We start from the raw sequence: 26,656 nt of genomic DNA on the forward strand, positions 1-26,656 counted from the left end.
TGCAGCAGTCTGACATATTTCTAAATTCTCTACAAAAACTATTGAAAATTATATTACATATTTTTTAATTATTCACAAAACATGAAACACATGGTCAAATGTTCTCTAAAGTCATTGGTATAATACATAAAGTACATTTACCATATATCGGGGTATAATTCCCTGTCTGTTATGACTCAATTTTAAAAATGTATATTAAGAGGCAAGGATCTTTGGCAGTAAATGTATTATAGATTGATCAAAATTAACTACGGGCTAGAAGCTGAGAAGAATACTCTGTACGTCTGAGTAATGTATAGCATCGAGGAAGGACCACGTCTCGATCCTGATTGTCTAACTCTCCCTAACTACAGATTGTTCCTAGATGTTCCTGGCACTGAAAGCCCCTACTATACTTTTTCTCCTAATGGTACTCCCCTGCGTTCCTTAATTGTTTTCAGCTTGTGGTCTATTGTTAATCTTTTTTTTTTTTTTTAAAGATTTTATTTATTTAACAGAGAGAGACAGCCAGCGAGAGAGGGAATACAAGCAGGGGGAGTGGGAGAGGAAAGCAGGCTCCTAGCAGAGAAGCCTGATGTGGGGCTCGATCCCAGAACGCCGGGATCACGCCCTGAGCCGAAGGCAGATGCTTAACAACTGTGCCACCCAGGTGCCCCAATCTCTAACTCTTTTCTGCTATGCTCATTTCTCCATTTCTCCCTGTCTTTCACTGGAAATTACCCTCTGTCATTTATCATTGAATATCATTATATATATATATACTTTCATATATTGAGACTGTTGATATTCCCAACATCAAGGTAATTAAAAATCATGTATCCATGACTTAGAATATTCTCAACCTTACATAGTTTCATGTCTTTGGAAATTTGATGATGTTAGTCTTTGTATTTTCACCCAAGAAATATTTGAATGAAGTGAGTTCTGGGACTGATCTGGGTAGGTAGGAAACATGGAGCAGATCTAAAATTTTAGGAGTTTTTACTGAGAACTCCAATGTTGTAGCCTACATAAATGGCATGAGTGATACAAACTGCAAGAATTTTCCCCAAAGTATGTTCTCAAACTTTAAAAATACCATCCAACAAAAACGAAAGTGAATTCCAAAACAATGAAGAAGGCTTAGAAGGGAATCCATAACATTTTTGAGAATTCGATCTTTCAGTAGCTGTGGGCCCAGCTGTTTAACTGAAAGGCAAGTGTTGTGGGGCAGTGATCTCAAAGGAAGACATCGACTGTGCCTCCAGTGCATATCTTCCTCGGCAGGAAACAGTAGGGGAATGTGTCTGTGTGTGTATGTGTGTGTGAATGTGTATGGGTAGTGTCTCCAGTGGGGGGAACATGGAGATGTTGGACCCTGAGCCCACTGAGTTTGCGCTATGATGTATACCTTTTCCAAATGGGATCTTACCTTACTCATTCTACAGATGACCACTTGATTTGGTGGGTAGCTAGTATGGTATGTTTATTTCGCAGTTTCACCCGTTTACAGCTTTTTTTTTTAAAAGATTTTATTTATTTATTTGACAGAGATAGAGACAGCCAGAGAGAGAGAGGGAACACAAGCAGGGGGAGTGGGAGAGGAAGAAGCAGGCTCATAGTGGAAGAGCCTGATGTGGGGCTCGATCCCATAACGCCAGGATCATGCCCTGAGCCAAAGGCAGACGCTTAACCACTGTGCCACCCAGGCGCCCCACCCATTTACAGCTTTTTAAAAAAATATGTAGCACTTGAATGGGGTTTCAGAGCAGATATTTCCTTTTAAACCCTTTTTAAAAAAATCACAAATATGATTGAACCAGACAACCACATTCCATCTCTTTTAATTCCCTCATTCCCATTAGAAACATTTTGTTAAAAGCTCAAGTGATTATACCCACACACCCTGAATTGTGAGAATTATCAAAAAGCGAAAAAGAACGAGAGCCTATGGTACAGGGGGTTATAGAAAAGAGAAGCAATGGTTTATTTCTGGAAAAAAAAAAGGTAAAGGCATACATTTATCAGAAAAGGAAGCTAAAGAATGAAAGATGGTGAGATTCTTCTTATGAAGATTGAGGCTGAACTGAAGCCTTTATCATGACACACTGGCAAATCTCCACTTAATAATGCTGTCGGCTGAGCTTGACCAAGGAGCACGGGTGCACATAATGTGCTTCTTGTGTTAGGGTGAGAGTGACTGGACTTGGAAAAGATAGTTCTTCTGCAGCCTGCATGTAGGTTCTGGAACAAGTCCCCTTGTTACTCAGGAAGTTCAGGACTCAGGGCCAACATTCTCCTACTCATGCAGGATGAGCTACTCCAAGTAATCCAGCCAGAAGGATCAGGGTTCCGAGCAAGGCCAAGCTTACTTGTTCTAAGCCACTTATTTCTGAGTAATGCAGTTCATGATCTAATAAGCATCATTCCTGGTCACTAGAGCATAGGAATAAGAGCTCCTCTTGGAAAGATGCAGGAGATCTGCTGCTGGGAAAGTGGTGCTCAGTGTCAGAGAAGCAGATAGAAATGGACTCAGTTCAAAGTAAGACTCCTTAGAATCAGTTAAAAAATCTTCCATTTCCATGCCTGATGTGGGGAAAGGTCTTTCGCATTGTTGAGGACTGGTGTATGTATAATAGTAAAATGATAAGACATATCAAATGGGGGAATGAAGCCCCAGAGCCCTTTCAGTTTGGATTCAGGGAAATGCATTATATCTTAGAAACAATTTTATGTTTGCGACTATTGATCCATTAACGTTTTCGTCATTTACATTTGATTTTTCAATGGCGGAACTTATTGGAATTTGGGGACGATTCTGCCGTGGTATTAAATACTGTATTAAAAACTCATCTCAGTATTGAGTTAGTGCAGTGACTTCCAGTGAATTGACTTAAGCCCACATTTCATTTTAATCAAAAACAAAAACTAGAAAATGTTACTCCCTAAATAGGTAACAATGCATTTTATAAGCACTGCAGAGATTTAGTAAATAGCATGTATGATTAATTTAGAAACAACCACTGACACTTGAGGGTTACTCAATACATATAATAGTTTCCTTCTCATTTTTTATATGAGGTAAATGCAGACCAGGGAGCCACTGAGCAAATAGTCAACTCTGAGTAGGTTTATAATCTTAGGCTCCATGGGGATGTCTTTGGTAAAGATAAAAAGGGAATGAGTTGATGTTTCTATTACAAGACTCTGTAACACTAGGACTTCTACACAGCTTAAATAATGGTTGGGGGAATATTCTTTGAGGAGAAAAGTTCAAATGTCATCTTAGTCACTTGTAGCTCCATTGGGTTAGCACACACACTTGGCTTAGAATACCATTTACATCATTACCTTGTTCTGTTGAAGAACCATGACATGCAAGCAATTCAACGTACTCTCAAAAATACATGTAGTACGCCCAGTAAAATACATTGGCTAGCATAAAAATCAAAGGAAAGAGTAATTTGGAATATCGATCAACATTACTGGGGTTTTGAATTGTGAAATAATCAACAATCCTGCCCATCTTATCTCGGAACACAAACTTGAACTTGTCACTGGTTTTCATTGTCAAGTCACTATAGTCAACATTATCACCGGAAATTTCAATGCTGGCAAAGCTGATCTTCCGTTTAAAGCTGGAGATGGAACTGTTGATGATATTAGTAATATTGACCTCTTCCACTTCCTTTGCCGTCCCCTAGATGATAGACAATGCAGTTAGCTTGAAGACTTGACTTAGCAAAATAAATAGCGAGATATTGTATACTCGAGGCCTAAATATTGAGTAATTAGGTTTAATAGAAAGTGGCATTAAATGCCTCAGACATAGGCCGGTGAGCCAGACTTGGCAGTCCTATTAACCTGCTTATAGGCACTCATCCCTAGGTCAGCAGCTTGTTTCCTACTATTGATATGCAGAGCTGTGTGCTCAATGCTCAGGCCCTGAAGTTAGCTGGTCTGGGTTCGAATTCCATTCTGCCTCTTGCTATCGTGAAATTTTAGTCACCTTAATTCCTTTAAAACTCAGTGTCCTTGCCTGCAAAATGGTGATGATATTAATACCTACCTCATGAGAGGGATGGTATAAATTTGTAAAGCATTTAGTAGGTGTTTGGTGAATTCCGTTCTGTCCCAGTGAGGAGGGATTAATTGATTATGAGAGATAATAGAAATCAGCAGTGGCTAAAAGTCTCTGCCACACAAACAGAAATAATAATGCTCGCACGTATTGCATGGTGCACTGGGTGTTATACGCAACTAATGAATCATCGAACTTTACATCAGAAAAAAAAAAAAAGAAATAATAATGCTCCCTACAATTCCAGGGAGCCATCATTTTCCAACATGCCTGGAATGGCATAGCATGTGGGGAGTGTAGTGAAGTGGGAGAAAGTGGAGTTTGGATCCTTGGCCAGGCTGCTTCCTAGCTGTGAGGTCTTAGATGAGCCATCTTACTTCTCTGAGTGGCAGATTCCTCAACTGTTAGTTTGGAATAACAGTGGAGGCCATCTGATAGGCTGTCGGGTGGACTAAAGGAGATGTTTAGCGCACAACAAGTACTCTGTAGTGAGGCTATTATTCCACACACACCAAAATAAGGGCTTTCTGATGACTTAGGTGAAGAATCTTAGTAGTTCTCCAATCCCTTTTGGCCAATCTACCAAATCCAGATTTTTTTTTTATATAATTAATCATTGTTCCCTTAAGGAAGCCTATAGGGAGTAAAATGAAATCCATATTCTTCTTTGGCCAGCAAAAGGGATCATTTGCCTTTGATAATAAGACTGTATGAAGCATCGTTCGTGTTAGTCAAACACAAGGGAACAAGGCAACTGGGTCTTTGGGCTATTCTGATTCATTTCCTCACCGTTAGACCCTGTGTGGTCCTAGCACTTGGCTAAAGGTGGACATCTCTTCTGTGCGGATCCCTACCAGTTTCTTGCTTGTTAGCATGAGCTTTTGCATATCAGTGTTTATCAAACTGGGCTTCCAAAGACTCCCAGTGTTCCATGGGCCTGTAGTGAATAATAGTTAAGAGCGTGGCTATTGCCCACTGCAAGTAAGAATGACAGGTGTCAGGCTTTGGAGCTAAGCAGATTTAGGTTCAAATCCTAGCTCTACCTCTTTACCAACATCCCATGGAATAAGTCACTTGCCCTTCTTGTACCTCAGATTCCACAGTTATAAAAATGGAGATAGCCTTACTGGGTTGTTATGAGTATTTTAAGTGATATTTGCAAAGGACTTGTGACTAAGTCTAGTGCATGTAAATGTTCAATTGATAATAATGATTATTATTGTTCTGAGAGCTGGACCACAGTGTTTCACTACTAACTCAGATAATGGTAGTCTTTCCCAGTTAGCAAAGATGCTAATTGAGAAATTTGCTGCAATTTAATTTTTTCCATACATTTTCCAGCAAGCCATTACTTATATAATTTAAGAAAATAAGAATGCAACAAAAGAATTAAATAGTAAATACATATTATTCTGAAACTTGTAAGCAAACTATCACATTTGGTTTCATATTGGGTTTTTCATGGATGCTTGTTCTTGTGGCTGTGATTTCATGTTGCATACAGACAACAGTTATTTTTTGCTAGCAGATTAAACATGTTAATATCCCATTGTACTTGACGAAAAGAGCAGTCTTTTTCAAAAGGTGCCATGACTTCCAGATGCCCCCACCTGAACAAGGATGAGAATTGCTGGAGCAAAGTGAATCACTGGGGGACAGGAACCAGTCAGGGTCATCTCTACAGATCAGCACATGGCAAATGATGAATCATATACAGGGTTCTCAAAATTCTTACCCTATCTTTGGCTGCCATCTGCTGTAAGGAGCTGTAGTGGGCAACCGCGTATTCCAATAGGGCCCCAAACACGAAGCTGAAGCAGATGCCCAGGTACACATCGATGGCCTTTATGAAACAGTTGGTGTTGGGAAGAGAAGTGCGGGACCCGATCATCAGTGTTGTCATTGACAATACGGTGGTCACTCCTGGGAAAACAGGTAGGCAATGTTCCCACATCAGCAGCCAGTGAACCTTTCACCTTTACCTGGCAGACTGCCACTCTTCAGGAGTTGGCAAAGGGGGACAGAACTCAGAAATGGAACACTCATTTTGAAAAATCTGCGATCGTCTAGGATTGATTTGTCCATTTTGAATGGATATGAGTGATATGGCTTTCTAAAGGTTCCACCTTCTGTCTTTCCACTGGAGGGGGATGTTCAGTATGCAAAATAACTGGTACTAGACCATCCAATCACAATTCTCTCTTATTACTGTAAAACATGTTTTCAAAGGCACTGTCTGTCTCTTTCTCTGTAAAAGATGTCTCAAGAAACCAACTCCCGGAACTGCCCTACGAATATCAGTGAAAAAACAAAACAAAACTGGAAGAAGGCAAAAAGAAACAAAAAAGGACCTATAACCCCAGTTCTTAGGAATCTCCTGCTGGAGGTGCTTACCAATGCAGGTTCTTGCAGGAACTGAATCAAGGGAAATCCAAAATGAAACCCAGGATAACACCACCAGGAAAGTGGAAGGAACGTAGGTTTCCAAAATGAAATACAGGACATTTCTCCGAAGCTCAAATTGCAAGACCAGTCGTGTATAATTTCCTGATAGGGTAAAGAAGAGATAGGAAAATCATGCCTCCTCACGTAGCACTTTCCCTATGGGACTTTTAATTAGCTATATTCACATTGTTATCTGTTATTCACCAAAACCTAGTTAAGCGTGAACTGTCATTATAGTTTCAATGAAAGAAATTGCTGTTGTATAGAATGAGATGTAGAGGGGTGCTGGTACCCCTACCCATGATCCTTTTCTTGTGCCTTTCTCTGTCATAGTATTCCTGGAGCATTGTACCTGCTGGTTTCCTCAACGTCTACCCCACTAAACTGTGAGCCCTTGGGGGGCCGTTTCAATACTGGGCATGAAGCAGGTAATAGTGCCAAGCCCAGATCTTCCTGCCCTACCACACTGTGGAGGGGTTCCTGGGCCCCAAAGAGATAAAGTGGGAAAGGGATGGTACTTCTGATGCAGAATGCAACCCTGTTATTTTGCCTTTGTACAACGTGTCTCACAAGTCACCTGTTTCCTGTCGCGATCTGGTGACTAAGGTGAAATACCGTTGTATGGTGTACTGAGCAAGCCGCAGGTTTTCCAGCCCGCGCACGGAGTCGTTCCCTCTCAGCCAGCTGAACTCCACGTCATTTCCATCATAGCCCCCTGGCAAGGAAAACAGTGCCCTGGTCAGTGCAAAAAGGTAGCAGACCGAACTGGTCTGGAGAACACTACAATGTGGAGGCAGCAGGAGCTCTGTCTTGATTATGCTAAGTCCGAGGATGATCCCATGCAAAACCTGGCGTGATTTCTCACATGCAATTGCAGTGTCTCCTCCAAACAGGATGGCCTGCTAGGGCTGTATGCCATCAATCAAAAACTGGTTCTACGCTAAGAATTACATAGACTCGGTAGGTGATAGACCTCTAGGAGTAGCCGCCCTCATTATTCAAATGGTCTTTATTGAACTCGTGTCTGAACACACACAGCCCTAAGCTCCATAGTGCCTTTCAGGACAGTCTAGGAGCTCTGGCAGTGTTCTTGGCGACTTTACAGTTGGTCTGTTCCTATTTCCATGTTGGCTTAAATGCAAAAACAAAAACGGAAGACAAGAAACCTGCAGCTAGCCCCTTTATTGATGTCTGTTAACATAGGCATTCGATAAATCTCAAAGCAGTTTTACTAATATAGTTCATAATAGTAATAATAGCTAAGTTTTATGAAACATTTATGGTAAGTCTTTTGTACGTGACGTCTCTAATGTTCTCACAAACTTGCAAGGTAGACATTTCTATATTTCTTCACTAAAAATTTTTTCTTTATAGTTTTTGAAATTGGGATGGATCTTAGAGTTGATACAAACATACATACATATAAAGTAGCGCTTACATTTTTTCCTAAAATATTATTCAATAAATGCTGTGCCTTGGAATCGAGGAACTGTAATGTTTTGCCCATTTTATCCGTGGAAATTCTCAGATTCAGAGAGATTGCATAACTTTCTCAGGCTAGCAAGGCAAGTTAAAAACAAAGGCAGGATTGTACCTTCAGAAAGTCTAAACCCAAAACCCACGGGTGATGGTGGTGATGATAATAGCTATCATTCAGTGAGCAATTACATTTCTAAGTGCTTATAACATTATCATCTCATTTAATCCTCAACATATCTCTTGGAGAAGACAGATGAGTGGTCAATAAGCACATGAAAAGATGCCCACCATCATTAAGCATTAGGGATAAGCACATCAAAATCACAGTAAGATACCACTTCACACCCGTAAGAATGGCTGCCGTGAAAGACAGACAATAACCAATGATGAGAATGTGGAGAAGCTGGAACATCGCCAGCGGGAATGTCAAATGGCACAACCACTTTGGAAAACAGGTTGGCATTTCTTGAAAACTTGAACATAGATTTACCACTTGATCCGGCCTTCCACTCCCATGTATCTGCCCAAGAGAAATCAAATCATGTCCACAAAAAACTTGTACATGAATGGTCACAGGGGCATTATTCTTAATACCTACAGGGTGGAAACCAGCCAAAGGGACGTGTACTCTTTGGACTCTTTCATATGGAATGACGAGGAATAAAGCAACAAAAAGGAACAAAGCACTGATACAGGCTCCAACATGTATGAGCCTCAAAATCATGCTAAGTGGAGGAAGCCAGATGCAAAAGACCACCCGTTGTATTGTTTCCTTTTATATGAAATACCCAGAAAAAGCAAACTCATAGAGACAGGAAGTAGATTAGTGGTTGCCTGGAGGCTGGTGGTGGCAACGGGAGACACTGTAAATGGGCACAAGGGATCTTTTCGGTTGATGGAAAAGTTCTAACAATGAAACATGGCCATGGTGGCACTACTTGGCAAATTTACTAAAAATCTTTGAATTGTACACTTGATAGGGCTAAATTTTATGGCACGTACATTTTACCTCAACAGAGCTGTTAAAAAATAACTCTTTGGGGGAATGGGATAGACCGGTGATGGGTAGTAAGGAGGGCACGTATTGCATGGAGCGCTGGGTGTTATACGCAACTAATGAATCATCGAACTTTACATCGAAAACCGGGGATGTACTGTATGGTGACTAACATAATATAATAAAAAAAAATTAAAAAAAAATAACTCTTTGAGTCAGATACTCTTATTTTTCCTCCTTCACTGATGAGGAAAGTGGGATCTGGAGAGGTGAGTTCTAGTCACCTAAAGCTACCAAAGCTAGTGACAGGGAAACACGGTGATCCCGGAACCTGTGATCTTAATCAGGGAACTCTTTTTTTTTTTTCCCCCAGGCTACTGGGAGATGGGACCCAGTGTGGGACTGACATTTTGTTAAATCTTAGCTCGTGCTATGCACTATTTAGCAGTGGCTATCTTCCCTTCACGGGGCAGAGAAGTAGTCATGAGCTCTTAGAGGCTTTCCAGGTAAAAATTGCCTAAGGGCTTTCTCTCAGAAGCACCCCAAAATTTACTGTCCAATTTGCTGTCCAAACAGGCCTAGGATCCCCAAGAAATTAGAAAATATATATATCTAAACAAGTGAGTTGTACAAGCTTCTACTTGGACACTTTTACAACTATTAAATGCTCGCAATCCTTACATTATCACAGCTCTTGTGGGATGCTAGCAATTCTTTCCTAGGGATGGTGTACAGGATTAAAAATCCCTTTGTGAGGTTTCTGTACCCAAATAACTGCTAATAAACACTCAGTGAAAGCTTCCTCTGCTCACTGGGGATGGTATTCGTGCAAGCCGAGTGCTGAAGTTTCCAGGAGAATCTCACTCCTGGGATTTGAGATGAGTAGAGCCACACACGGAGGGCAATTACTTTTTCCATGTGGGGCTGAAAATGAGTTCTCTTTTTGAGAACCTCAAGTTTTATTCTGCCCCCAAATAGCTGTATTGCTTTAAGGAGGTTTTACATGCATTTAATCAATAGGGTAATTAATCTGCCTGTCTGAGTTTTTAATTAAATGTCTACCTCTGAAAAATGACTGCCGCCTCATAATGGTTGTGCTTCTTGGACATTGACCACTTGTGTCCTCATGTCAGAAGTGCCCGCTGCTCTCCAGTGCTTGACTATGGTTTTTCCTCCTCACACAACCATCCCTTGATGCCTTAATGACTCCTATCTGAGGCACTGTTTCCCAAGGACACCTGTCACAGGCAGCACTTTCCCAAGTCCGGTGGGCATTTCAGAACAATGGAGATTTACTCAACAATGCCATTTGACACACATCAACTTAGAATAAACGCTCATCCTTCATCATAAATCCTCAGACTGCAGTTTAGATGCCCACTCCTGGCATTATTGTGTTAAGCTATGTATACATTCACCAAACAACTTTTCCAAGTTGAAAACAGTTGTGTAATAAATGTCAGTGATTGCTTTGAATAGTTACCATTTTTAACCTCTGCTGCGTTCTTTCTGGCTTCTGTGCCTTCTCAGATTCTGAGTCCCACTCCTTGTCCTATAGACCCCCATTTCTTTGGCTGCCCTATCTACTCTTAAGTAGAAATATTTAGTGCCGATGCACAATGGTCCTCCCCCAAAAGATTTCTCACATGCAATTGCAGTGTAATGTTGGAAGGGTTGTCTTTGAGAGGTCTCTAATCTCTCTGGACAAACACTCAGAAGGGCTGAATCAATTGGAATCAACACCAAGAAAAGAAAGGCTGCTGCTGTGGCTTTCTTCATGAACACACTGATCTAAGTCACCCAGGAAAACCATCTCAGGGCCTGCAGGGTATATACTCACAGCTTTCCAGTTGCAACTTGCATGTCTGTGTGTCCATGGGGTATTTCGACAGGTCCATGTTACACGCAACAGTCGTTGTGATTCTAAGAAAGGAAAAATGGGTTCAAAAGGAGTGATATGGGGGAAAGGATACATTCCCTTTGAAGGGCCACTCCAAGAGGACTTTCACCTTGACTCTTACAGTGAATGTGTGACTTGGAGCCTATGCTCAAAACATTCCTGAGGTTTTCTGTGTCAAGTAACACCTCTGAGATGTGGTCAAAGCTGGGGTCCAGAACGGAGGAAGCTGGAATGTGGGCACTGAAGAGGCAAACTTGCAACAGTATTGCAGAAGAGAATCACTCATTGGCTTGAGACACTTTTGCATCCAGTTTTAAAATTTAATCTTCATGACAAACCCACGAGGAGCTAGAACAGACAGTACTGTCACCACTGTCCCCATTTGACAACAGACTTGGGGGCTTGCTTCAGCTCACACAGCTCTTGGTGGCAGAGCCGGGGCTGGGGCCCAGGTCTCCCGGCTGGGCAGTTCTCAAGGACCCTGTCTCTTGGAGGGGATCATTCTCGGAGGAAGTAGAGGATGTTGGAGGGTCCCAGGCACTGTGGCTCTTGGGCACCGACACCCAGAGACATTGAATTAAACAGCAATAAAGCCCTCGCAGTGGAGATTTCAAGTGGCTGATCTTTAGCTTCCTTTTTTTTTCAGTATCACTTATTTTTATTAAGCATCCTTATTTATTAAGCACTGTGCTGGGTTCTTGGGGAAAGTGAAATGATGTGTGCATGGTACCACCTCGAGGAAGCTCACACTTGTTTCGGGGAGACAGAGAATGACACCAGCTACTGGTTACTGAGTGCTTACTCCAAGCCAGGCCTGGGGCGAAGTGCTTCAAGTGCACTGTCCCTTTGAATTTTTACAACAGCTTTATGAGGTAGGAAATGTTATTCTCCTTTTGCTGCTGAGGAAACTGAGGTTCAGAGGGTCTAGCAACTTCCCTAAGGTCACAGAGCAGGGACAGAACAGGGACTTGCCCCCATATGTGTCTGATTCTAGAGCAAGGCTGTTAACCATCATCCACTATCCTTGTACAGGACAGACTGTGTTATGTGCAGAATACAGACAGACACATACACGCGCAGGCATGTACACACACAGGAAGGGGGAAATTAATGTTGTTTGGAGTTGGGGTCAAGGGAGAGATCTAGTTTGGCTTCTTGAAGGAAGGGTTGGGGCTTTAGCTAGCTTTTGCAAAATTCAGTGTAGCTGAGGAATGCCAGATGAACAATTCAAAAATTCATTTTATTCAATAGCTCAGTCTTTGTTGCATCATGTCAGCTTCTTACTTAGGATCTAAGATAAGTCCCATGAATATTTGGTTCCTGGCCTTCTCCCCAGGGACTGTGGGAGCATAAGCTTTGCTCGGTCCTTGCACATCCCTCTGCCTGTAGGCTGCCTCTTGCAGCAGCTAGGGAGCACCTTACCTAATCCAGCCAGCTAGCCACTTGATGCACAACTGGGTGGAAGGAACTTTTGACCTCAGGGATTTGGGGAAGGGACAAAGGGGAGCCCATGGCTCCAGATGGCAGAGGCCTCGGGGCACTGCACTTGGCTTCTCTGTAGAAAAATGCCTCAGACAAGTAGAGATGCACTCTGGGACAACTCTAGCTCCACTGAACCCCATGAAAAGAAAATTCCTTACATGGACCTACCTCTCTGCCACTCTTGCTATTCCCCTTATTCCCTTGCTAGCTTTTTATTTTTTTATTTTTTTATTTTTTATTTTAAAGATTTTATTTATTTATTCTACAGAGATAGAGACAGCCAGCGAGAGAGGGAACACAAGCAGGGGGAGTGGGAGAGGAAGAAGCAGGCTCACAGCAGAAGAGCCTGATGTGGGGCTCGATCCCAGAATGCCGGGATCACGCCCTGAGCCGAAGGCAGACGCTTAACCGCTGTGCCACCCAGGCGCCCCCCTTGCTAGCTTTTTAAAAAAATTATTCTTTAAGACTCAGCTCAGAGTTCTGTGAAAGCCTCTTCTAACATCACCCAACAAACCCCTAACTTACTCCCCACCTCTTCCCCGCCCCCCACCCGGGATTCTGGACTTCCTTTGCTTATCCATCTGCATCAGAACAATGTCTCATTCAGCTCTGTAGTCTCAGTGTCCACTGTGGGGCCTGGCACAGAGCAGGCATTCAGTAGCTGCTTGCTGAGCCAAACTGAACAGAAGGAGGGCCCTTCTATTATAGGAACAAGAACCTAGAAGGCAGGAGCATGAGAAGGGCGGGACCTCAGGGGTCTTGTTTGAGTGTTGGTCAGAACTACCCAGGATGTATTGATGCCTTTTCCTCCAACCATTCCCCCATTCAGCCCTGAGATGGAAGGGACCCGATCACCTGAGAGCATACAGGACTGTGCCATTGGAGAAGAGGCGGATGAGCCTGTTTCCCACAGTGACTTCATGGAGGAAGGACTTCTTAGATTCCACAATGTAAGTGTCTGGCACCCAGAGGAACTCCACGAGACGCGCATCCAGAGTGAAGCTCTTGTTGCCTTCAAAAACCAGCCGCTGGTCCGTCCAGCGCTGTCTGAGGTATATGGTGGCCGTGTAGTCCTGAGGGGGGAGCCAGGTAGTGGAAATGGATTGGGGGGAGCGGAGCAAGGCTTTGAAAATGGAAGGAAAGGGATGAAGTCTTACTCCCCTTCCCACCTCCACTTAGGTCAAGAGTAGACTATAATAGACATTGGTGAACAAAGTCTTATTCTTGGGGGAGGGGCCTGTAGCAGAAAGAGAACAAAGGACCTTATTTATTCTATACAATAACTCTCACTGCTGAAAAGGAGCCCCATAGGAGCATGTTTAGGGCCTTAACTTGCCCGCCCTCTGTCCCAGAGGCCCCACCGAGTTGTTGAAGGTTCTGGTGAGCTAAGTGCTTAGGTTGTCCAGCATTTACCCAGAATGCACAGCAGGCCCCCTTGGCAAGCTGCCTTTAGTGTCACTTTGTGTTTAACGGGTTCTCTTAAGTGAGAGGATGGTGGAAAGCAGTTATGTGACTGTCAGTTTTCATCAGCTTAGCTTCTCTTCGGCTCTGGGAGGCTCCACGAGATACTCAGGCTTCCCCACTGTCCTTTCATTCTCTCCCCGGTTTCAAATGCACCCACTCAACTCCCTCATCTTTTCCCTCCCGGCCCTTGAATCCATTTTCCTCCTGATACTCAGAAGATCTATTTTACAAGAATCTTCTGATATCCTGAGTTTTGGGATAGGTCTCCAGCTTCTGCCATTCCAAGTACCTGGGGGCTGTGGGTCTCTGTTCTGTTTTTCAGGAGCTAGAAAGTGCATCCCCATAAACAACAAGAAGGACTCGTCAGGTGGAAGATGAAGGGGCCACACTTACCATATTACTCTCTGAAATACTAGAAATACTTGCAATGTCCAGACTCAGTGCTATCTTAACTGGTTCTCCTAAGAATGAAGCAAAACATCGGAAGAACTTACAGAGAAACACAAAACATGCTACTGCAGCACAGTGTTTTAAAAATTAGAAACTACGAGAGTAACACTGGCCTATTGGAAAATTTTAACCACTCTAGAAGTACATAAAGTGAAAGGTAAATTTCTGTCCTCCCCTTGTCAGGAGGAATCACTATATAGAATGAAAAGAAAGTATGAAAAACTTTTGTATAAAAAATGCACAAACATATAAGTAGCCTAATACGTAAGAGAGACCCCACTGCGTTCATGAGTGTGTAGTTTAAAGGATGTGGTGGTATTTGCTACTTCTTACTTGGAGGATTTTTCCAATGGTGCTTGCAAGAGACAAATCATTTGAGAAACGTAGTATGAGATTTGGAAATTTGTGCACAGAATCTTTTTTTCGTCCCCTCAAGTAAGTAAATTTACCACAGATGGCATTCAAGACTGCTCATGGTTGAACTCTTGCTCACCTCCTGACACTTTCCTCCTCTTCCTTTACTCTCCAGGAAGCCTAAACTATTTAGAATTCCAGAATCTTTCCCCTGTGAGCTGGTATATAGATATTGGGCCTCAGGCCAAACTCCTGAGCATGCTGGTCTCTGCTCTTGAGACAGAGGCCTTGGAGCCACCATTCTCAGAGGCCGGGCCAGGGCAGTCTGTTCCGACTCAGACTGGAGATGTGAAAGAAAAGCCCAGGGGTGAGAAGGATGGGAGTTCACAGCTGGGAGAAGTTATTGAATCTTTCAGAACTACAGTTTTCTCACCTTTGAGTAGGGATAATGCTAGTGTCATGGAGAGGGTTGAATGACATTAGCAAGCGGCAGCTTCTTTGCAGGGTGGTGGCAAGAGGAAATATGTGTGAAGAAGGTGCTCGAAAACAATTATCTGTACAAAGTCCCAGGACTGTGTCTGTCACATAATAATAGAGGTTCAATAAATGGCATTTGCCTTCTCTTCCCCATCACCTCCATAATCCTGGCTAGCTCTGGAAAAGGAACAAATTTACTCACCAGGTTAATAGCTGCAATAGCTTTCACTTGCAATAAATAAGTAGGGGTGCCTCAGGGGACGGTGACAATGGATTAACCAGGAAGAGGAGAGGTGGAATTCAAAGGAAGCTTAAAACCATCTAATTGGTAGGAATCAGACTAATTATTAACTGAAGGAAACCAAGCTATAGAATGTAGGTAGGAATTTGGAAATGGAATTTTAGAACCAATGCAATTAAAAATAATTCAGCTAATACTTGGTGTGGATATTTGGTGGAAGAATGGGAGGTCTTTGAGGATAGACCCTGAAGGAGCATCTTGCTAAGTGGCTTTCTGCCCCTCAAGGCAGAACTTAAGAAAAGGAGCTTGGAGTCAGAGTGTTTGAATCTCACGCTCACCATTCGTAGCTGTGTGGCGTTGAGCAAATTGCTAAAGCTTTTTGTGCCACAGTTTGTCACCTGTGAAAGAGAGCTACTCTGCCTTCTCTGGAGGGTCGGGTTGGGAAGGTTCCAGAATCTATGTTTCAGTGTCTGGAGCACAGTGGGCAGTGGATCAGTGCTATTTGCTCTCCCTGAGAAACATGGATAAAAGAACACGCACAGAAGTCCCACTCTGCTGTGCTTTCTGTGTTGTTTGTTTCCAGCTAGTCCTTCAGTTGGCTTCTTTATGGACCAGAACTTGCTTTCGTCCCCTTGAGTTATAAGAGTGAGCTGTGCCACCAGAGGGCAGCTTCCTCCTAGGAAAGAGGTCAAAGCTGGTTCCTGGACAGCGTTCCTAGGGCCTGCTTACAAACCTGCGCTCTGGCTCCTTCACTCCCTGTAACACTCTTTGGAGGTCTTGTCTCTTAAGGACCTCAGGGACCTAGAGCCCGGGCGGACAGACATTACAGAGAACACGGGCCCTCCACGGAACTCCAGGCTGCCACATAAATGGCGGTTCCTTTCAGAGACAGATTGCCAAGGTGTTGGGGCTTGTGCCTTCCTCTCTTTTTGACGAAGAACCCCTTGCCCCCGTTTCTGCCCAGGTGGATCTGGGCCTCACACTCCTTGTGTCCACCCCAGGTTCAGAATGGGCACTTTGCCCAAGAACGTGTGAGCAGGCAACAAGAAGGGCAGTATCCTGGTCTAACTGTTTGGGGTTTGGAAGGCAGAGAAATTGGACCTAACCAAGGTGTACAGACTCATATGGTTGTCATTAGTGTTTAGCCAGGCCTGGGAAGACCAGGGGAGCCTGAAGCCTTCCTAGGTTTGTTAACTTAAGGACCTCAAATCTTTATTGTGTGGCTGTGAAAATGGTCTCTCTGATCTCCAACTGAGGTGAGTGTCATTGGCCCAGCTGCTGTGCTCTGAAATATTTACCCTTGCTCTGAGGCCATGCTTCCCACGGGCTGACGTCCCACCAGTGACTGAGTGTGGTGAGGATACGAAGGCACACTGTGCCTGGAAGGCACGGAGACAGGAGACTCCTCTGATGGGAACTTGGGCTCAAGGTCTCCCTAGGGGCCTTTCCAAACACACACAGAACTGCACCATAGTCTAAGATGCCTCTGCCCAACCTTCCTGCCCTCCCTCTCCCTTCCCCCATGGTCAGCTTTCCTCTCTTCCCACCCCACGTGCTGTCATAGATATTGCCGCAATAAATATCTCGCATGGATAATCACCTTTTGGTGTCTGCTCCTCAGAGGACCTGGACTAACCCACTAATCCTAGATTTGACCAGAGAATTTTATCATGTGAGGGGAGGAGCAGGAAGGAAGGAAAGGGGATTAAAATAGACCCATGCACCCCGATGATGTGGCAGGCGCCATGCTTCATGTTCACCCACTTCATCTCCATCAGTCCCCTCCGTGAGGTGGAAGATATATCCCCATTTTACAGAAAGGGGGCTTAGAAAGCTAAGGTGTTTGGCAAGCAGTAGAGACAGGAGCCAAATGGAGGTTTGTTTAACTCCAAGTCTCTTTCTACCACTTTGTTTTATGTAAGGAGACACTAGCAGCCACTTCGGTCAATCTCGCATTTTATAAACAGAGAGACTGAGACCCTGTGAGGAGGTATGGGATTGGTCTCATTCCCTCCCTCCTTGCCTCATGCTGTCAACAAATACCAATTGACGACTTGCTATATGCCAAGCGCTGAGCTGCTGCTGGTGTTAGTGAGGTAGATAAAGCAAGACTCCCTCAAGGGGCTGCAGCCTAAAGCTGAGACAGATGCCAAACCAGTGGCAATGATGGTACTGCCCCGTAATGGCTATGATTTGGAAGTATGTTCAAAGCAAAGTAGGAAAAATGGAGATGGGGCCTAAAGGAATCAGGGCTGCCTTCTCAGAGGAGAAAGCCTTTGATTTCAGACGGGAAAAATCGGCATTTCGCCAGGGAATCAAGTTGGAAGAAGCCATTCTCAGCTGATAAACAGTATCAGCATAGGCATGGAGACCAGGGAAGCCAAGGGGGTCAGGGACTGTTTGGGGTGCACTCCTGTCAGGGCAGGGCAGGAGGAGTTGGGGCAGGCAAGACTGGTAGACAGAGGCCGGGCGGGGAAAGCCTGGTGTGCCAAGGGGCTCTGGACTCTATGCCGAGGATGCTGGGACATAGGCAGGTATTCTGAGCAGACAAAGGACTCAGGCAAGTCATCAGGTGGCACAGTTTGGGGTTAGCCTTCAGTGACCAGGCTGAAAGCTGGAAGGCTAGGTGGTGTGGTCCCGGCGAGTTCCTTAAATAATGACACTGGAGGTGGGGGCAGAAGGAAGACCATGTGTGATAGATTGTTAGAGGCTCTGGTCACCTCCTCAGCAGGGAAGAGATTTCTTTTCCCACAGGTTGAGAGGCAAAGCACATTCTTCAAAGTGGTGTGACAATCATTGGCTGTCCTCATCCATCATTGCTCATCCTTAACAGGTGGCAGACCAGAAAATGGAGGCAGCTAAAATCCCCTGAAACCCTCTCCTGCATATTGCCTCTGTTCTTGTCCTTTTGAACTGATGTCCTGGACAAAAAGGATGACCTACCGCCAAAATTGGGCCTGAGAAATTTGTTATATCCTGCTGTGAGATTCTCAAAGCCGGGCAGGGAGAGCTTGTCACTTCTGCTGACCTCGACGTTGAACTGATTCCCCTGGATACATATCCTGGAGAAGAAAATGGGCGTTGGTGCATGTGCTCATTTATGTGTGACTAAGCGTGTATACACATAAACTCGAGCTTGTGTTTGCCTGTGTGCATGTACTTGTGGTGCCCATGTACCAGCAGTGACTCTCCCAGAGAGAAATCTCTAATTTCTAGCTGCTGAGTTAATAATGGCCTATCCCACTCCACTTTATTACCCATTTGCCATACATCAGAATATTGAGGTACTTTGGGAAACACTTCAAGTCGTCTTTAGAAAAAACACAAGGGGTTCATTCATCTATGACCATTTTGGAAGCCTGAGTTCTCCACATACAATACATGGCAGGAAGTTGTGCTGTCTGGGTGTATCAGGGAGGTGGATGGACTAGGCTTTATCTTGCCATTGGTAGGTAGGAGGACCCACCGCCCTTCCTACTTCATGCATATATGCAAAGCAATTCAGACCAAGGTCTTTGTGAGGCAGCAAACTCACCTTGGAGTGAAGAGACTCAGACACATGAAGGTCAAGTGGAGACTGTATTTCATGTTGATGAGGCGCTCACTCAAAGAGGGACCGAAGTAGAAATCGCCTGGGGAAACAAGGTGGGAGAGGTGACACCCAAAGGGCTCACCTGCTCTAAGCCCACCTCCATCCTGTGGGTCATCAGCCGCAGTATTTTCTCAGAATGTGTGGGGAGCAGCCCCTTTCCACACCATTTGGTTATAGCTCCTGGTCCTCGCATGCTGTCCAGGAATGACTTCATTTTGGAGGATCACATTTTAAATCCAACCCAAATAAAGGCTGACACCTTGTTTAGAGAGTGGCTCACCAGCACCAGAAATGCAGCCAGTTCATCCTGGCCTGTGTATCTGGAGAGCCCCAAGACTGTCCTTATCCTGACTTTGCCAGGAAGGACACCCCCAATTATGCAGTCACCCCGACAGTGCCATTTATCCAAGGGTCTAGGCCTGTTAAGCAGGTCATGTAGACAGGAAATGAAAACTTCCCCATAATAAACAAACAAACAAACTTCCCAAGAACCTTCCATGTTCCAAGAAATACATTAGATACTTTCCCAGGGATCTTTTCACTCCATTGTCACCGTGCCTTTGTGAGGTGGGCAGGTTAATCCCGTATTGTGATGAGGAAACAGGGGCTCACAGAAAGGTCACCGTGCTACTGAATATCAGAGGAGACTTGAGCCCAGGACTGGCAGCCTCGCATCTGTGATACTGGCTGCTCTCCCAACCTCCCAGACCTGCTCCCTGGGTGGTCTGAAGCCGTTTGGCTGGTTGGGTGGGTGAGCATCGTGTATGCGTGTATGCGTGAGGACAGTCAGGGAAGACATGGCCCAGGGGCCTGGTCTCCTCAGGCTTGGGAGTGCCTGTCAGATGTTCCCCCTGAGAGAGTAGCCAGCAGCCAGACAGGTGAGCCTGTGACCTGTCATGCTGGTGACAGCAGAGTGGGGGTTCTGGGGTGCGGCTCGGGCCTTGTGCCGAGGCAGGCAGTTCCAGGGTGGATCACCCCCTCCTCTGTGAACCAGGCCACTTTCAAGGCATTCTGGGGCTTAAGGAGCCATTTAGCCATTAATCAACTAATATTAATTTTACTTAGAAAACAAATACACACTCATTGTAGAAATGAAAACAAGATAGAAATGTAATATTAAAAGTGTAAGTCCCAATGATGTGTCCATGTAGGTTCATCAGTTTAACAAATGTACCACTCTGGGGGAGGGGGTGTGATAGTGGGGAAGCTGCGCATGGGGTGGGGTAGGGGGCTCAATTTTATTGTGAGCCCAAAATTTCCCAGAAAAATAAAGTGTAAAAAAAAACCTGCCTCTTCCTCACTTCTGTCTAGTCTCACACCTCAATCAGTTGTCTCTTAACAGTTATGTATTCTAAGCATATATTATTGTCTATTTATATACATGTGTATCTGCATGAAGAAAAGAATTAAAAAGTAAAATTGGGGTGATATGTGTATTTTTTGGCATTTACTTGTTTGCTTAATAACAATAGCCAACATTCATTAAATACTTATTGCATACTTGCATTCTGTTGAGAACCTCAGAAACCCTTACAACAACTCGAGGTAATTACTACCATTCTCTTCACTTTACAAATGAAAAAACTGAGGCTTCAAGAGGATAAGAAACAGTCGCAAGGTTGTAGAGCGGGTGAGGGACAGACCTGAATCCAGGCCAGCTCACCCACTCACTTCTAACCGCTGCCTCATGACACACGCTCTTTCCCAATGCCGGCTTCTCAGTTCCTACACATCCGCCTCATTCTTTCTAGTGGCTCAAGGTATTTTATAAGATCAATGTACCAACATTTATATAACACACGCCCTGGGTATGGTACTAAGTTATTTCCACATTTTTTACTGTTACAAAATCAGTAATGAACATCTTTGCACTTTGTAAGCTCCTGGAAGTCTGCACTGTCAGATTTCTCTTCCTCAGCCCTTTCCTTCTCATCTTTTTGATAAGTCAGCATTGTCAGTCCACCAGTGATCATAGTCAAACCTTCTTCCTTTAGTTCATCTTCCCAGTCTCTGTCCATTCCCTTGTCCCCAGCCTCAAGTTTAACAGGGTCCAGGGAATGGCTCCCATGCCCTCCCATCCCTTCATTCAATTTTCCAAAGGCTTAACAAGCTCCTCCTGGGAATCAGACGTGTATGAGGCATCACCAGAGCTCCCTTCCAGTGAGAGAAAGGACTGTAAGCAGTGAAGCGACACAGCGTTTCCTGTGACTGCCCTATAACAGGGACTGAGGCAAAGGGATACATGGTGTGCAAAAGAAGCAAGTGGTCAACTCCACTGGGGAAGGGTGGGACAGTGCCAGGATGGAAGTCATAGAGAAGACCATTAGATTCTTGAAGAAAGTGTTTGCATTTGCCAGATGAACAAAGGAAGGTGGGCCCCCCACCCCGATGTTGGGCAAAGATAGGGAGACTCGCCCACCAACACTCTTTTACACACTTATGCTCTGTCTCTCTCCTCTAGCCCATGGCCATCTGTGACTTCTTCCTAGTCTGTTCTGAATTAGCTTCATTCTCATTTTGGGATATTCCTAAATCCTTCCTCCTCCTCTAGGAAATTGAATTTTGTTGGGCAAGTTGGAGAACAATCTAGCTTCAGCTCCAAGACTCCTGCTGAATTGTGTTTCTCTGTGTTAGGGCTCTATTGAATCGTGTTTCCCTATGTTAGGGGCCTGGGCCTCTGAATCTGCTCCAAGGAATTTTGTCTCTGAAAAGCTTTGTCCACACCAGACCTGGAAAGATGACCCCATGTGACCCCACTTGCTATGGTCAGGTTGTTGAGCATGTCTCATCTTATTAAGGAAGAAAAGAGAAGAAGAGGAAGCCCCTAGATGCCCCCTAGGTTCTGTGCTTGGTGCTTAATCGCATTTAATTCTCATGACCATAGGGCCCCGTAGGTGTTAATTTCTAGAATCTCAGATTGGTGAAGGGATTTGGCCAAAGCCACACAGCAATTAAGTGCCATGATTTGAATCCAGGTTTCTAGGCCCCTGTTCTTTGCACTGCATCTGGGAAGAGGGCCCCAGCTCCCAAACTGAATTGGATTCCACCTGACTCTGGTCCTTCTTACACCCAACCCACCTCTGAGATAGAGTGCTGCATCCACACTGTGTCCCCAGTGGCAACTGTGCTGGTGCCTTCACCCCGCACGGTGGAGGGGCCAACCATCAAGTGATGACTCGTGTATCTGCCTGCCTGAGTGAAGGTTCCAGCCCTCAGGGCTGAGACAGACACTGGGAATGGCATTTGGCCGAGCCATGCACTGAGCCACCAGAGGGGAGTGCCCTGAGGGCTGTCCCCACAGCCACAGGGGCCCTGGCAAGTCCAGCTGCATCTAGCCCTTCCCACCTGCAGGGAACACGTACTCAGATGGTCTCTGGGGGCTCCTGAGTAGGGGCAGCCTAGGAAATTTTACTCGACTGCGGGTTTCTCTGCCAAGACCCCTCCTCTGCTAGGAGAAAAGCTTGAGCTTTGGGTTGACACAGCTGAGTCGTTTAACCTTTCAGAGTCTGGGCTTTCCTATCTTTGAAATGGGAACAGAAAGCATTCAATAAATATTAATTTTCATTCTTCCCTCCCTTTGACATCTTCCGTGGGGACTTCAGTGACCCCAGAACGACCATGAGACCCAAAGCTCAAGCTCTTCCTATACCCTACGCTGCCATCCAGGGTATGAGCTGACGGCGGGGTCCCTCTGGGGGCATCACCTCAGGAAGGACAGGGTCAGACACAGGACTTCAGGGTCACCCTGGTGGCAGATGGCAGCTTCTTCTGGACTGGCTCTGAGAAGCAGAGGTAATTACAATATGCACACATTTCCATTCCCACTCCCAGAATCTCCACCACATAGACAATGAACCCCAAACATGTCATGCTTTAGCCTCCTTTCCACTCAGGCAGAGTTCCCCTGACTTCCGTTACTTCCACATAGACAGAATCATTTCTTGGGAAGCAGGAGTGGAGCCCAAATTAGGTTGAGGCGAGGAAAGGTATTCTTGCCATGGGAGCCTCCTTAAGAAAATCACAGCAGGTGAAGTTGTGGGGTGTGGGCCCTGGTCGGCAGTGTGGAGAGGAAGGAGCTCCTGCGGCTCTCGGGTTAGACAGGAGAGCTCTAATCTTGACTTGGCACTGACTCACATTGTGTCACTTCTCCCTGAGCTTCAGTTTCCTCCACTGTCAAATGGGATGGTAATCAATAGTTCTTCAGACAGTGACGGGACCTGACACAAAGCAGGTGCTCAGCAAATTCTTGGCCCAGCCGCCTCCCCTCGCTCCCAGCAGGGTTTGTATCTGAACTTCCTTCCCTTTCCTCCCTCCAAATATTGGAGGGGCCAGCAGTTTTCTTACCAGGGTGCTGCCAAGGCTGTGTTAGGGCAGGTCCTTCAGGCCTTCAGGCTGGGTGTTCAGGCAGAACATGGTCTTCTGGGTCCCTGAGAGTCTCCTCATCCTCAGCCCTGACCCCCTGGATGCAGGCACACGGCCACTCTCTGATGAGTGGCTCTTCCCATGGGGAAGACAGAGTTGCAAGACTGGCTAGGCAGACAAGTGGGCGGAACATCCCGCAGCTCCTCCCTCGGGTGGAGCCCTGACCTGGTAGAGGTGTCTGTGGGAATCGCCCAGCTCCTGCTATGGCTACTGGCTGCTATGGCTACTGGCTGCCAGGGCTTTGATTCTGAGTTGGTGTCTCAGCTGGTGTCTCAGCTGGCTGGACCACAGCCAGAAAAGAATCTGGAGATCAAGGACCCATGGAAGTCAAATACAGTGGGTGACCCCCACCCAGCATGCCTGGAAGATGAGTCCTGGGCTCCGAATTTTAAGGGTGCCTCTATCCTGGTTTCATGGAACAGGACTTAGCAGTATGTATGGCCTTGGGCAAAGCCACTTTACCTCTCTAGTAGAGAGGTAGAACTTGACCATTTCTAAAATTCTGATTCCTTGGGTGTTTTAAGGAAACCTATGGAATCAACAGAAAGCCTAGTCTATGTACAAGGAGACTTGTAGATCTGAGGCCATCATGCTTTCCAGACTGGGCAGTTTTCAAAAGAGATATAGGGGCCAAAGGAATGGAGGATAGAGGTTGAGGAGGCCAGCTCAGAAAGAGGTGGGAGGGACTTTGGGAAAAATCTGGCTAGATTTCTCCATCTTTCCTCTTTCACCATCCCTGTCCCTCACACAGAGGGTTCTTTAACTGCCTGCAAAGTCCCTTTAGGGCCATCCGTCCTCCATAGCTAATCAAACCTCCTAACAGAAGGGCTTCAACAGCGTGCACAGACCCCTAAGTTCTCCCTGTCACCACAGCCAGTGGCCCTGAAACTCACTCCTCGCTCCAGAACCACGGGAAGGCACAAGGAATTCCCTGGAGACCTGGCCTTGCACCCTGAGAGAGCCAGGAGCAGGGACTCTGATGGAGGGGCCTGGGAGAAAGGAGAGGCTGTAGCAAGAAGCCCCCCCCGAGGTACCTCCTGCCCTCCCAACATCATGGCCGAGCCCCTGCCCAGACCCCCCGCCGGTCTTGCAGGGAAGAAGGTGGTAAGACAGGGAACGGTAAGACAGGGACTGAATAAAGCTGTAAGGAACAAAAGGAGGTAGGATGGAGCGGGTGGGTGTCAGCGTGCGGTGTCCCATAGAAGCCTCTGGCTCCAAACCAGTTTTTTTAGTGTGCCCCAGAGCCTGGCCTGCCTTGCAAGCATTTCTGTGCTCCTGAAGAGAAAGCTCTTTGATTTCTCCTGAGAGGCCTCCTCACTTTCACCTGGGAACCTTGAAGGCGGCTGAAACAGGAATGGCTCAGGAGCTGGTTTCGGGTGCTCAATGAATGGAAACTGCTTTGTGGCTTTTCTCAGACTTTCCAAGATGTGCTCACAGAAAACAAAGGCTCAAAAGTAACAAAGACAATACAGAGCACTGGGGGTAGGGGGGTGGCTGTGGGGTGTCCTCTGAGGCAGGCACAGTGAGACTTAGATGAAAGAACATGGGCCGGCTGGGTGGCTTTTGGCAAGTTACTTAAACCTCTTTGGACCTGTTTCCCTTTCTGACAAATGGAGAGGATGATTTCTCGTAGCGTTGCTGAAGAATTCAGCAATGACAGGTGTGAGGGCATATCTGAAACTACCTGGCACATAACAGGTGCTCACTAAGTTGTTCTTTTTATCCCGCTGTTAGTATCTTCTCATGTTCGTACTTCTCTGTCCAATCCTCCATCTAAGTATCTACATTTGTCATTAATTTATCATATTTATCATCTCTGTCGTAAGTGGGGGAGTTTCCATGGAAGCCAAGTCCTGCTCCAATGGTCCCGGCCTTGCTCCTTGGCTCCAGAACCCTCTGCATCATTCAGGCCACCTAGCTTCCACGTGTGACCTCTACTCTGAGGACGCCTGAGGTCAGCGGTATTTCAGGATGTTCAGCTATGCAGACATACTGCCCATGGGTTACTCAGCCTGGCGTCCACCTCCTACACCACATGGCCACACACCCTCCTAGAATGTGTCCCAGAAAAACACAGGCCGGAGTGAGGGAGTGCGCCTTGCCTGGTGCATCGATCACCATGCACACGAGATGCTGAAAAATCATAACCACACCATACGTGTATGTGGCGCTCCTCAGTTTCCAGAGCTTTCACATTTGCCTGTGTCTTGGCTCATCTGAGCCTCGTTATAATCCTGGGAAGTTAAGTTTGTTCCTTTATTCTCATTTTGCAGATGAGAAAGATGTGCCCAGAGTCACACAGCTACCACGTATGGACTGGAACCCAGGTCTTAGGATTTTGAGTTAGCTGCTTACCTCACAGGTCTGTTCAGTGATTTGGGGTGGGAGTGGGTCAGAACAGAGGAACAGAGTCCAAGTGAAGCAGGGGACAGAGCCAGCCTTTGGATCTTCCTCTGGCCTGGGAGGCCAAGGTGGGACTAGGCTACCGCGCACCTGGGCTTCCCCGGAGATGCCCTATCAGATTGGAGACCCCCCCAACCTGCCGTCCCAGCTGGAAACTCTACACAACCTGGATCTCCTTATTCCCTGCCCCCCATCAACACCTGACCGATCCCTACCTCAGACACCTTCTCAGTTGTCTCCTCTGTATCTCCTCACCTTGGAGACTGGGGTTTCCAGAACGAGGCCTGCAAACACGAGGCCCTGTGCAAGATGAGGTCACTGAAGTGTGGGGAGAGAATACGAGGATTTCTAGGGCTTCAAACAATGGGAAAGATACTGTATTTCCTAGTATTTACCTTGGGATAGGTACTGGCCCCTCACTGCTCTGTCAGTCAGACCATCTGAGGTCATATAGCAAGGTCACATACCGAACAGCCTGGCCACACTGGCCTGAGACGGAGCAGGGGCTCCAAACTTGGAGAGCTTGGCACCCACTCCTTTGCTTTCCTTGTGACTTGACTTTCTGCAGGGCAGGTGGGCCAGGTCAAATGGATTTATTATTTGTTTTCACTAAATAAACCCTGAAGAAATGGACACATGGCTTAAAAACGAGTCCCACCAGAAGAGACTACTTCCAGAAGATAGCATTAATAATGCAGAGGCCAACAGCAAGAAAATGGTCGTGTTGACACTTGGCCTACCTAATGCCCAACATAATTAAACAACTTCCAAATGAAGAGCTGGAGTGGTTTTCAAACCTTCTGGTGAAAACTATAAAAAACACAACTGATATGTTTGCAAGAACAACTGGTGAACATCAGAGAAGGTGGAATTTACCAGCTGAATTTAAA

At 45.7% G+C, this 26,656-nt stretch overlaps 1 protein-coding gene across 2 annotated transcripts in view; it reads right to left on the reverse strand.

Moving 5' to 3' along the window:
- Positions 1-1,685: 1,685 nt before the first annotated feature.
- The window catches only part of GABRP (gamma-aminobutyric acid type A receptor subunit pi), a 29,965-nt gene continuing 4,994 nt past the window's right edge, over positions 1,686-26,656 (reverse strand). The window contains exons 3-11 of one of the 2 annotated variants that reach the window (XM_019803397.2): positions 18,885-18,981; positions 18,293-18,411; positions 14,221-14,288; positions 13,219-13,436; positions 10,822-10,904; positions 7,083-7,220; positions 6,455-6,607; positions 5,796-5,983; positions 1,686-3,679 (exon numbers count right to left, since the gene is read on the reverse strand). In XM_019803397.2, the coding sequence (XP_019658956.1) occupies positions 3,377-3,679; positions 5,796-5,983; positions 6,455-6,607; positions 7,083-7,220; positions 10,822-10,904; positions 13,219-13,436; positions 14,221-14,288; positions 18,293-18,411; positions 18,885-18,937 (1,323 nt within the window). In that variant the 5' untranslated portion in view covers positions 18,938-18,981 and the 3' untranslated portion in view covers positions 1,686-3,376. Of the gene's footprint in view, positions 3,680-5,795; positions 5,984-6,454; positions 6,608-7,082; positions 7,221-10,821; positions 10,905-13,218; positions 13,437-14,220; positions 14,289-15,064; positions 15,210-18,292; positions 18,412-18,884; positions 18,982-26,656 lie in introns of those variants that run through there. The other variant, XM_019803396.2, reaches the window with a different exon arrangement.

This window comes from Ailuropoda melanoleuca, chromosome 3 (genome assembly GCF_002007445.2).
Source record: "Ailuropoda melanoleuca isolate Jingjing chromosome 3, ASM200744v2, whole genome shotgun sequence".
Classification (NCBI taxonomy): domain Eukaryota; kingdom Metazoa; phylum Chordata; class Mammalia; order Carnivora; family Ursidae; genus Ailuropoda; species Ailuropoda melanoleuca.